This window comes from Cuculus canorus, chromosome 5 (assembly GCF_017976375.1).
Source record: "Cuculus canorus isolate bCucCan1 chromosome 5, bCucCan1.pri, whole genome shotgun sequence".
NCBI lineage: Eukaryota > Metazoa > Chordata > Aves > Cuculiformes > Cuculidae > Cuculus > Cuculus canorus.
The window spans coordinates 68,550,875-68,563,116 of record NC_071405.1 but is presented as its reverse complement, the minus strand read 5'-3'; the positions used below and the strand labels follow the sequence as shown (position 1 = coordinate 68,563,116).

General features: G+C 54.4%; 2 protein-coding genes and 1 non-coding gene across 3 annotated transcripts; 1 reads left to right on the top strand and 2 right to left on the bottom strand.

Moving 5' to 3' along the window:
• Positions 1–121: 121 nt before the first annotated feature.
• RPUSD2 (RNA pseudouridine synthase domain containing 2) lies at positions 122–5,546 on the bottom strand. The gene is made up of 3 exons (XM_054068265.1): positions 4,605–5,546; positions 3,679–3,975; positions 122–3,061 (listed from the first exon to the last, which is right to left on the bottom strand). Exons 1-3 carry the CDS (start codon positions 5,394–5,396, stop codon positions 2,195–2,197), a joined length of 1,956 nt encoding a protein of 651 aa, XP_053924240.1. The 5' UTR covers positions 5,397–5,546; the 3' UTR covers positions 122–2,194.
• On the top strand, positions 750–831 carry TRNAS-GCU (transfer RNA serine (anticodon GCU)). Its single transcript has one exon. It is a non-coding gene; the product is annotated as a tRNA-Ser (tRNA).
• Positions 5,547–6,352: 806 nt separating the features above from the next.
• Positions 6,353–12,230, bottom strand: LOC104055681 (protein-L-isoaspartate(D-aspartate) O-methyltransferase). Its single transcript, XM_009556845.2, has 9 exons — positions 12,159–12,230; positions 11,663–11,790; positions 10,149–10,253; positions 9,646–9,677; positions 9,095–9,199; positions 8,134–8,254; positions 7,470–7,555; positions 7,111–7,280; positions 6,353–6,821 (listed from the first exon to the last, which is right to left on the bottom strand). Exons 2-9 carry the CDS (start codon positions 11,775–11,777, stop codon positions 6,809–6,811), a joined length of 747 nt encoding a protein of 248 aa, XP_009555140.2. The 5' UTR covers positions 11,778–11,790; positions 12,159–12,230; the 3' UTR covers positions 6,353–6,808.
• Positions 12,231–12,242: the final 12 nt, after the last annotated feature.

Sequence of the window (12,242 nt, the reverse complement as noted above, 5' to 3'; positions counted from 1 at the left end):
CTCCCCTCTTTCAGCTCAAAACTGTTCCCTCTCATCCCATCCTTGCACTCCCTGATCCAGAGCTCCTCCCCAGCTTTCCTGGAGCCCCTTCCAGACCTGGAAGCTGCTCTAAGCTCTCCCCACAGCCTTCCCTTCTCCAGGCTGAACAGCCCCAACTCTCCCAGCCTGGCCTCGGACAGGAGCTGCTCAGCCCTCGGATCATCTCCATGTGCTCCCTGTGCTGAGGACTCCAGAGCTGGACACAGGGCTCCAGGTGGGTCTCTCAGAGCGGAGCAGAGGGGCAGGATCCCCTCCCTCCCTGCTGGTCCCACTGATCTGGATGCAGCCCAGGACACGGGTGGTTTCTGGGCTGGGAGGACTCGTTGTGGCTCCTGTGGAGCTTCTCCTTCCCCAGCCCATCTCCCCGGGCTGCTCCCACCTCTTTATCTCCTAATCTGTATCCACAGTGAGGATTCTGGACTGCGAGCTCCGAGGGATTTACAAGCCGGGCAGATGAGGTGCTCAGGGATGGTTCGGTAGTGACGGGGATGTTTAGCCTCGATGATCTCAAAGATCTGTTGCAACTAAACGATTCTGTGCTCTGACTGTCCGTGTCGTTGATGAAGACGTTAACCAGCGCTGGTGGCAGTGTGGGTCCGGGGGATGCCGCCTGTCCCTTGTTCCGCCTGCCCCGTCCCGCACACAGTACAGAGCAGCAGGGGGCGCTTTCGTTACTATCTTATGTGCTCTGCCTACCGTAGCGCCATCGCGACGAGGTGGCCGAGTGGTTAAGGCGATGGACTGCTAATCCATTGTGCTCTGCACGCGTGGGTTCGAATCCCATCCTCGTCGGCAAATAGTCCTTTTGCCTCCAGTGTCTTCAATAAATATTTTTTTTTTTGTTGCTGCTTTTTCTAATCCCATTTCCACGGGGAACTGACCCCTCGCTGCCGGTTCCGCTGGACCGACAGCCTTGGCGAGCTCATTCCCAGTGTTGCCATCAGGAACTTGTTACTTTCTGGGACCAGGGCTGGTTAATGTTTTCATGGACTGGGCAGAGAATGGAGTGGGAGCAGCCCTGGGAGAAGGACTGGGGGCACTGGGGAGGAGAAGCTCCACAGGAGCCACAACGTGCCCTCCCGTGTCCTCGACTGCATCCAGAGCAGTGGGACCAGCAGAGAGGGAGGGGATCCTGCCCTGGATCTGCACCTGGGAACTCAGTGATATAAAATGTGCTTTAAAACTCTCATGGTTGATAGAAGAGCTTTAGTTTTTCTTTAGAGCCAATCATCACAGGATTGGCCAATTAAAAACAATTCCACACAAATTGGAACCGACCCGCCCACAGCACAGCTGGAAGTAAACGTAACCAACAGAAGGAAAGCAACTTTGGCTTTGGGTTCCTGCTGAAGTACAAAGCCATCTCCAGTGAGGCACAAGGGTTAGAGGTCAGGAGGTTCTCCAAAGAGAAGCCAGAGGTTCTGGGGATGCGCAAGGTACAGAGGAGGCAGCACAAGAGGCAAAAATCTGCTCCATCACCTCCCTCATAAATCCCATAAACACAAAACCTGGGCAGCAGGACCTCCAGAATCAGGCCCAGCATGAAGAGGCTGGATTGCAACCAGGTGATCTTTAAGGTCCCTTCCAACCCAACCCATTTTATGATGTGTCCCTAGAGTTCCTAACTTTAAATTAAGTAATTAATTGAACCAATTCCGACAGGGCAATTTCAAAGCCAAGCTTGCTTTGCCGACAAGCAGAGAGCAGCAAACAGACCGGCAACACTGTGCCCAGATTGCCCCCAGCAGCGTCTGCAGTGGCAATGTTGAGGTTTGAAATCAGCCTGACAACAACGCAGAGGCAGAAGAGTTGTGTGTGTGGCACCCAGCACAGCGAACGGCACCCCCGCAGCTCTTATGGTAAGGTACAAGAACTTCACACAGCGGGCCAGAAGGTCAGGCGCTGGCTTTATGAGCGCGCTTAATTACCCGTGGGGACAATCAACAGCAGACCCAGAACAGGCAAAGACGCCTGTGTGAGCGATGGTTGTTGTCCTGAAGTTCACTAAACAGCAAAAGAATCTCTGGGACAGGCCTCCAGCCCAGCAATCCCACCCCACCTCAAGCCCCGGGCAGCCTGTTCACCTCAGCCACACTGACAAAGCCCATCTCGGGTCTCCACAAGATGCTTTTCAGGCCAGCAGTGTCCGTAGGGGTCAGGTGTCCTCATCCTCCTCCCAGTCTTCCATTGCCCACTCGGGCATCTTGGAGCAGTACTCGAACCCCACTCCCTTGTAGCGCAGGGCATGGAGGAACATCACCAGCTCCTTGGGAGACGGGTCCCGCCTGCTAATTTTACACTCCATGCATAAAGGGTCCTTCTCCTCCGAGCTCTGCCCTCCCGAGCTCTTCTCCTCCGAGCTCTGCCCTCCCGAGCTCTTCTCTTCCATTTCCGCGCTCTGATCCTCACACAAACCAAGTTCTTTACTGTGTTCAAGTGTTTCCATGTTGGTATCAGAGTTCAGCAGACAAGCTCCTATGTCATTTCCCTTGGGATCTCCAGTGTCCCTCCCGGGTTCCACAGTTTCCTTGGCAGGACAGGAACTCTCATTTCCTGGATCAGCCTGTGCAGAGGTGCAGTCACTGGAATCACCACGGTCTTTGTTTTCAGCACTGGAGTTCAAGTCCTCCTCCACAATACCCAAGACATCCAGGCTTTGTTTGGAACGATGCTCCTCTACCAGTGCTTTCAGGAGTTCCTCATCTGTTTTATCGATCTTGCCCCCTTTTCCCTTGTCGGGGCCCCACGCTTCCATGTTATAGATGGGATCATTGACAATGGGATGTCCCAGATACTGGAGATGGACCCGGATCTGGTGCGTGCGGCCCGTACGCGGCAGACACTTGACCACGCTGCTTTTGCCATTGTAACTGAGCCTCTGGAAGATGGTTTTGCAGGGTTTCCCTTTGGGATCCACACGGCACACTCCTACTTTGTAGGAAACCACCAGGATGGGCTCTTCGCAGACCACCTCATGCTCCGGGAACTCCCCCACCACACGGCAGACGTATTCCTTTTCCAGCTGCAGGGAAACACAGGAGCAGTGCTCAGAAAACACAGCAGAAAACCCTCTCTGTCCCCGTGACACCCGAGCGGCTCCTCTCTTTCTCTTCAACGAAGTACACTTACAGGCAATATACTCAAAATTCACTACAACTGAACAAGAATGGGGAAGAAAATTAAACAACCCCAGTTATTTAAAGCCCAGTTCCACTCAGGATTTCTCCAACTCACTGAGAAATCAAGCACATAAGGAGCTCATCTGTCTTCCTTGTGTTACATTCAAGAGTGTAGTCTCAATGCTTTTGCTTGCAAACTTCACTTCGATGCCTCAATGAATCTTAGAAGCCAGTGCCTTGCAGCTACAGCTCTGCTTGGGTCGAGAGTCATAAGAAAAATGAGAAAGCCTTCTAAAGCTGACGAGGTGTGAGATGATTGGTGTATCTACTGATAAATAAACGTGTTCTCTACCTCATCTGCACAACCCCAGCCCTTAGGGAAGGAATCATAGAATCCTAGAATGGTTTGGGTTGGAAGAAACTTCAAAGCCCATCCAGTTCCACCCTCAGTTAACTCGTTTCAAGACAATATCATGCAAGAGACTCCAAAAAACTTCTGCTTTCACCTCTCAGCTCTCACCTGCCTTTCCCGAACCTGCTCGTCGATCCTCTTGGACACCTCTACGGTCTTGGCAAACATCAGCACTCCTGAGGTCATGCGATCCAGGCGGTGGATGGTGTGCAACTCTTTCAGGTTGTGCTCTTTACCCAGGATGAAGATAACCGTGTTGTGCCGAAACCTGCCACAGGGATGCACTGGCAGGGAGGAGGGTTTGTCCACAACCACCACCTCATCGTCCTCCACCAAGATCTGGATAGGCTGGGCGGTGACTGGCGGCTCGTGGCGATGCACCGTGTTCCTGAGGAAGTCATTATTCTGGAAAAAAGATGGAGAACAAGTATGGATGCAGCCAGCACAACTACCCCATTGGGCCACTCGCAAATGGGGACTTGACATTTTGGGGGTAATACGGAAGCCCCTTTCTCCTGGAATCTGGGATTTAGCCCAGCAACCCTGCTCATCGACGTTCCAGTTCAATAATGTGTGTTAAGCGATCTCGCCACATGTGGCCTGCTCTCAGGGGGCTGAGCAGAGCCTGTGGGGCAACACTGGCTCCATGCAGGATCCACATCCTCTCAGGCCAGCTGGGGCTTCCCTGGGGGACCCGACAGCCCCGAACGAACACCAGGGACACCAGCACAACCTTTGGGGGCTGCCCTGTAGCGGGGAATCCCGGGGCATGGCTCCGGGTGCCTGTGGCGCCTCTCCTTGTGCCCGGGGTGAAGTCCTGGTGCCGGGTTGCCTCCTCCTGCCGCTCCCGATGCCCTGGGGCGAGGTCCCGGTGCCCGGAACGCCTCCCCCTGCAGCTCCCGGTGCGCCCCTTCCCGCCTTTCCTGGTGCCCAGGGCGAGGTCCTGGTGCCCGGAACGCCCCCTCTAGCCTCCCCCGGCGCGTTCCCCCCCGCCTCCTCCGGTGCCCGGGGCGCCCCTCCCCGAGGATCCCCACCTTGAGAACGACCTCCAGGTCCCGCACGGGCTCCTCGTTGAGGCGCAGGCGGCCGGCTCGGGCTGCGGCGCGGTAGTAGGCGATGGGCTGCGCTCGGAACTCGGTGCTAAAGACGTGCCCGAGGCTGCGGCCGACCCAGCGGCCCTTGCAGTAGGTGCGGAAATCGAAGTAGTAGGGGCGCACCTTGCGCAGCCCACGCTCGAAGTAGTAGGAGGTCTCGGCGAAATGCTCGGCGCCGAAGCTCACCCCCGCGTTCAGCTTCCGCGGGGGCGGCACGAAGCGCTCGCCGCCCGCCAGGCGCCGTTTCTTGGGGGCGGGTTCGGCCATGGGGAAGCAGCGGAGCACACACCGCGCACCGGACACCGCGCGGAGCCGCGCGGACAGCGGCGCGCCCAGTGACGTCATTACTCCGCGCGGGCCGACGACGCGAGAGCACGCCCCTCCGTCCGAAGCCACGCCCCCAACGTCGCTTCCCGCCCTTTTCGTGTCCTCAGCGCCTGCAAGGCGGGTGGGAAGGGACCTCACAGCCCATCCAGACCCACCCCCTGCCATGGGCAGGGGCACCTCCCACTGGATCAGGGGCTCCAAGCCCCATCCAACCTGGCCTGGAACCCCTCCAGGGATGGGGCAGCCACCACTGCTCTGGGCAACCTGGGCCAGGGCCTCCCCACCTGAACAGCAAAACATTTCTCCCTGAGATCTCATCTCAATCTCCCCTCTTGCAGCAGAAAACCATTCCCCTCGTCCCATCCCTGCCCTCCCTGATCCAGAGCCCCTCCCCAGTTTTCCCATAGGCACTGAAATTTCATCATGAATTCACAGAATCGTTTGGTTGGAAAAGACCTTTGAGATCTTTTGAGTCCAACCGTCACTGCCCACAACTGAACCACACCCCTGAACCTCATCTGCCCGGTTTTTAAACCCCTTCAGGGACAGGGACACTCCACCACCACCTTGGGCAGCCTCTGCCAGGGCCTGAGAACCCCTTCTGTCAATAAATTTTCCCTTATATCCAATCTGAACCTGCCCTGGTGCAACTTGAGGCCATTTCCTTTTGTCCTATTGCCTGTGACTTGGGAGAAGAGCCCAGCACTCACCTCACCACAACCTCCTTTCAGGCAGTTATAGACACTGTTGAGGTCTCTCCTCAGCCTCGTTTTCTCCAGGATAAACAGCCCCAGGTCCCTCATAACCCCTGTTCTCCAGACCCTTCCCCCAGCTCCGCTCCCTTCTCCAGATGCACTTCAGCCCCTCAAGGTCCTTCTTGGAGTGAGGAACCCAAAACCAAACCCAGGATTCGAGGCGCAGCCTCACCAGCCCCAAGTCCAGGAACACAACCCCTTCCCTGCTCCTGCTGGCCAGGCTGTTTCTGACCCAAGCCAGGATGCTGTTGCCCACCTGGGCCACCCCGGCTCACGTTCAGCCGCTGTCAATCAGCATTCCCATGTCCTTTCTCACTAAGCAGCTTTCCAGCTACACTTGCCTAAGCCTGTAGCAAAGAAGAGGGGCAGAAGGCCCTCCGTCGCCCTGTTCGTCAAACTGCTTTGGATGCAGCCCAGGACATGGTTTCAGCTGTCCCAAAAGAGCCCTTGACATCTCTCCCACATCACGCTCCTGGCTCAGCTGCCCATGCAGCCAAGTGCCTGTGAGAGAGGGAAGGGCGCATCACGGAAAAGCCACAAAATGGGGATTTTAAGCCAAAAGCTTCAGTATTTCTACCAGAAATTAAATTAGTTGATGCAGAAGAGGAAGAGAACACACTCTTGTAATTAAACTTCGACAAATCAGGATAGGTTGCTGCTCTGACACAGTAACTGCACCTTATTTTTTTCAAGCATTAGGCAGAGTAGTCAATATTAAAGAGCATTCTTAGTGAGGGTGTAAGTATTCCCATCTGCCTTGGGAATTCTCTGTGCACAGATGTTACCTATAGCTTATCAGAGAGGACGGCTGGAGTTAGCTGGACCCACTAGCTGTCAGGAAGCGGACGTGGGCCCCCAGAGCTTCCCTCTTCTCCTATGCTGGGAGAACTGCCTGTTCTCCATTGCTCCATACAAGCTCAGCTAAAGCAGAACCTGCCTTTGCAAGCATGTCCGCTGGCAAAGCTTCTGTCCGAAAACCGAAACTATACAGACCAGCTACAGTCACAAGTCCCATTCAGGAGCTTTCTGAGGTCACTTTAGAGATATCCATCCATCCGTCTGTCAGAATTCATCCCTGAGGCAAAGAAAAACCAACAGTTACTACATGCGGCGTTCAGTTCAGTGCAGAATCAACACGGCCGCGGTGTTCATGGAAGTGCCAGGCTCCAGAAGCAGGAAAAAGAAAAGCTCAAGTCCTATCTAACAGCAAACAGATCCCGCTCTCCTCTTGAGCCTCACCAGCCAAGCCTCTCTTCTCTCTTACAAATCCAGAGCTCCGTCAGGAAAGCCAGCAGTCAAGGAGAGCAAGCTCACAGGGACAGCTGTGAGGAAAGAAGCATTCCTTGAGGAAAGCAAAGGTTTACCGAGGCCACTGCTTTTCCTTATCTGTCAGAGGGACATAGATCACGCCCATCAGCTGCGTCTCGATGATCTGCCCGTCGCTGGTTTTGTCATACTGCATCAGAACCTGGTTTGCACCTTCGGGGCCAACAGGCAGGATCAGCCGACCTCCCGGCTTCAACTCATTCAGCAGCTGCCAAGCAGAGAAATCGGAATCAGTGGAGCCAGAAAGAAAAGACAACAGAAATAAGCCAAACTGCGAGAGTCATGACACCTTGAAAAGCGCAGTCTTGGTAGCTATGAAACAGGCAGGAAAAAACAATCCAGTGGTTCCCTAGTTATGAGTTCTTTTGCAGCACACATCCAGCACGATCACTCTTACCTCCTTGGGTACAGTCGCTGCCGCTGCTCCGACATGAATGGCATCGTAAGGAGCCTCTTCGGGGTATCCCTGCCTGCCATCCCCAACTACAGGAGGAAAGAGCACACAGAAAAGACTTTTTAGTTCAGATGGCTCCACACAAAAATAATTCTTCCTATATATTCACAACTCAAATCCTGATGATGAAAACCTTGTAACGAGATTGTGATGGGAATTTGAATTCTGTTAGTTTAAAAAGGAAGGGACAGTTGTGGAGCTGACCCACATGAGATGGAGCGGTCAAAGCCAGGAGAACCTTTCAGTACCACAGGGGCCTTGGGCAGGCTTGAGATTCCAGATATAAGAAGAGCTGACCCAAGCTATCCTCCCCAAAACCCTCAACGGTGTGTGCAGACCCATCCCAATCAACTAAACCCCAGATGTGATTCCACCACCCTCTTCCAAGAGCGCCTCTAACACAATTAAGGTGGTCACTACACACCTGGATGGTGCGATAAGACATGCTGTAACGTTAAACATTGCTGGTTTACCCCAGTTTGGGTCAGCGCGGCACAGTGCCTCCCTAGACAGAGGCTGCAAGGATCAACACAAACTGGGACAACGGTGCAGAGAGGCAGAGCTCATGCACAGGAGAGAACGGGCACTGCGATCCCAGCGAGCTCACCCACAAGCTTGACACGGCCAGAGCTGAGCAAAGTGGGATCGTCCTCTTGGACGTTTCTGATGGATTCGTGTACCAGCTCTTTAATATGCTCCACGCCCACGGCTCTCCCTGTTGGCCCAATCTAAAAGAGAAAGAGCAGACAAACACCTCATGCCTCCCAAATGTTTGAGCAGGGTGGTTAACAGGGCAAGATACCGCGGGGATTAGAAAATGTCCAGAAAGAAACTTAGGAGCAGAGTTTCTGAACAGGAGGTGCAAATGCTCTGCCCCCTTGATTTTAAGGCCAAGTTATCTCAGTAATATTTGCTACTTGAGGGACAGACAGGCACTGCCCACAGGGAATCCCACAAATCCTTCCTTGCCAAGGAAATAATTGTTTGGTAGAAAAAGCAGCATCCGTGGCAGGGCCAGTTCTTGACTGACAAACCTCCTGAGAAGAGCAACTTGACCAGCTTTCCAGCACTTCACAGGAAAGACTTTTAGGAGTTTAGAAACCAGAGAAATGGACAGTGACTCCTCGGTAAGCAAACTAAAGCACCTACGCTGGACTTGCACAGCAGATTAACACACTCCTCACAATCTTAACAGAGTCAACACACTAAGCATCTCGCAGCAGCTGCAGCATCCATGTGGATCCCCAAAAGAACTGTAGTTCTTTTTACTACAAGGTGCTCTGGGAAGAGTTTGTCCCTTCCCCAAATCCCTGCACTCCCCACAAATACAGGCAGCTATAGCAGGCTACTCATCCTGAGCCTAGAATCACGGGATAGTTTGGGCAGGAAGGGACCTCAAAGCCCACCCAGTCCCACTCCTGCCATGGGCAGGGACACCTCCCACTGGATCAGGGGCTCCAAGCCCCATCCAACCTGGCCTGGAACTCCTTCAGGGATGGAGCAGTTACCGCTGCTCTGGGCAAACGATGCCTCTTGCTAGCTTGAAAGGGAGTCCTGTGAGTTCTCACCATCCTGGCGAAGCACGCAGTAAGATATCCACTGCCAGAGCCAACATCCAGCGCTTTTGCACCTTCCACAAGCTGATCCTTCAGCAACTCCAGCGCGTGGGCGTGCTGTGAGAACAAGTACAAGTAGGGGTGAAACATCCCGTTTCAGTTTGCTCTCCTAAAACCTTCCTGTCTGCTCCCATCCAAACACAGCACACCTGGCATTTTGTCTCGTATGTTTGCAGTGAAACCCAAGTGCTGGATCTGGGCTTCTTATTGCACAACAGGATTCATGGAGGGGGGTAGAAACAAGATGGGAAGCAGCAGGAAAAGAGGCCTCATGCAAAAACTGGACAACATTAATGGTTAGCAAACTTCTAAAATAACTTAAAGGGCATAGGACAAACACTCTGGAAAGAAAAAAGCTTCACACACAGAGTGCCTAATGAAACAAGTAGATAATCACATCCATGGGATCCTTTTCACCTCTCTACTTCAGGATTTAGTAAAATAAAAAGCGGCAAATAAGCAAATTTGTCCATTTGTGCTAAAAGGGGAAGGTTTCTCCTCACCATGTGCGGTGCGCTGATTGTAGCCTTGTAGCCTAAAAGGAAACAAGCAACAAAAGTGATAAAAAAGTCAGTTAAAGTTACCAGGGCCAATGGTTTTTATTCTCACCCATCCCTAAAATTATGAAAACATTCTATTTTGCCTTACTAAAGCACATAATTAACTTAAAATCTCCTCCTGTGCGATTACTAAGGAGAGCAGCATTGCCGTCCCCCAGCATTCCAGCCCCAGGTCCTTCATCAAACCACTCTGTAGCTCCCCAAGTCCACACCCACTCCTGATGCTGGACTTGTAGCAACCAGCAGGTATTTGGACATGGAAAAGCCATATCATTCTTTCCTCTGCATCCCACAGCTAATACGGATGGGATTTGCTCTGCTTGACCTATCCTAGCACTCAGACGCTCTTCTGGGCAGAGGGCCCAGCGGGGAGAGCTCCGATTGCCGAGCCACCGCGTGCCAGTGTAATCACAGTAACGTGGTGATAATTTGCCGTAATTACTCACCAATAGACTGAGGAGAATCCATGTATGGGAAATATTTGATGTAGTGACCTCTGTCAGTAGCCAGCAACACATCAAAGACTCGCTGGGATTTAATTATCCCTTTTTCTAGGAGAAGAAGGAAAACAAAGACAGGAAGGACTTAAATTCTCAGCCCTGCAAGAAGAGGTTTGGAAGGGGGAGTACAGTCGGGAAGTTTGAGTGGAACCAGGAGAGTTCAACATAAGAACATTATCCAAGAAAGGAAAGGGAACAGAGCCACACATGGAAGCAGGATACATCCCTTCCCAAGGAAATCACATCCCAGCCATCAGCCTGGTCTCTCTCAGAGAACAAAGTCTTCCACCTCCAGTGCTCCCAGGGCTGTCAGACATCATGGAAAGACCAACAGAGTCTCGCCCTCCCTCCTGGAAATGGAGACTCCGGGTCAGGTTTCGGGAGCGCTGGCAGGGTGAGCAGGTTCAAGTTTGGAGCGCCGACTGAACATCTGACGTGCCCTCACGCCTTGTCTCTAGGGGAGTTCACAGGGGGGAGGCAGCTTTAGCAGAAGGGGAAACTCAGAGAGATTTTAAGCGTGTCCCAGCGGCAGCTGAGGGTGGAGCGGTGGCACCAAGAACTGCTCCATCCCAAGGCATCTCGCTAGAGGCCACGTATTGGCTGCCAAGTTGCCCAGCACAATGTCAGTCCTTTAAAAGGTGCCACACATCCTCCTCATCCGGTGGCTGTGGAGAGCCTTCCCCACTACCTCTGGCATAGCATCTTGTTTACAATTATAACTCGAATCATGGAATGGTTTGTATCAGAAGGGACCTCAAAGTCCATCCAGTCCCACCCCTTGCCATGGGCAGGGACACCTCCCACTGGATCAGGGGCTCCAAGCCCCATCCAACCTGGCCTGGAACCCCTCCAGGGATGGGGCAGCCACCACTGCTCTGGGCAACCTGGGCCAGGGCCTCCCCACCTGAACAGGAAGACATTTCTTCCTAAAATCTCAACTCAATCTCCCCTCTTGCAGCTGAAAACCATTCCCCTCGTCCCATCCCTGCCCTTCCTGATCCAGAGACCCTCCCCAGCTTTCCTGGAGCCCCTTTCAGCCCTGGAAGCTGCTCTAAGGTCTCCCCACAGCCTTCCCTTCTCCAGCCTCAACAACCTCAACTCCCCCAGCCTGGCCTCGTATGAGAGGTGCTCCAGCCCTCGGATCACCTCTGTGGCATCCTCTGCCCCCACTCCAATAGTTCCATGTCTTTCTTATGTTTGGGGCTGCAGAGCTGGACACAGGCTTCAGGTGGGTCTCCCAGAGGGGAGCAGAGGGGCAGTATCCCCTCCCTCCCTGCTGGTCCCACTGCTCTGGATGCAGCCAGGGTGGAACAAGGCCAGGTGGAAACAAATACTGAAATTCAGGCAATACCTATCCAGTTTTTCAGCAAAAGCAGCATCACAGCGTGTCCCACCCAACACGAAGCACCCACGCGTGGCAGCAGGTCCCGTCGGCAGCTCTCACGTGTGCCGGTACTCACTGTAGAGGTTGTTGACCAGCTCCGGGTGAGTCTTCCCGCTGGAAGTCCAGGCCATGGTCCTGGCGAAGAGCAGGCCCATGAGTGCCAGCGCGGCGCAGGGCGGCAGCGAGCGCATCCCACGGAGCCGCCTGCCGAGACAGGGAGCTCAGAGCCTTTCGCCTCCCCTCGCCGCCACCGTCTGAACGGGACAGAGCCCGACACCGGGCGGGGGTGCAGCCCTTGGGATCACGGGCAGGCGCCGGGAGAGGGCGGGGAGCCCGGGAACGGAGGGGACAGGGGGGTCCGGCTCCTGGGAAGGAGCAGCCGCCAAGAAGGGGACGGGAGCTCGGGAGGGGACGGGGCTCGCGGTGACGAAGAGGGAGCTCGGGAAGAAGCGGCCGCAGGGAAGGGACAGAGCTCCAGTATAGGAGTGACTCTGGAAAGGGGACGGGGCTTCCGGGAAGGAAAGGCCACGGTGAGGCCGAGCGACGCAGGTCCGAGACGCCCCATCCCTCACCGCGCAGCCCCAGCCCCGCGCAGCGACACTTCTGCCCTCCCCAAACATGGCTGCACCGGCGCCCCGTGCTTCCGGCCGATGCCC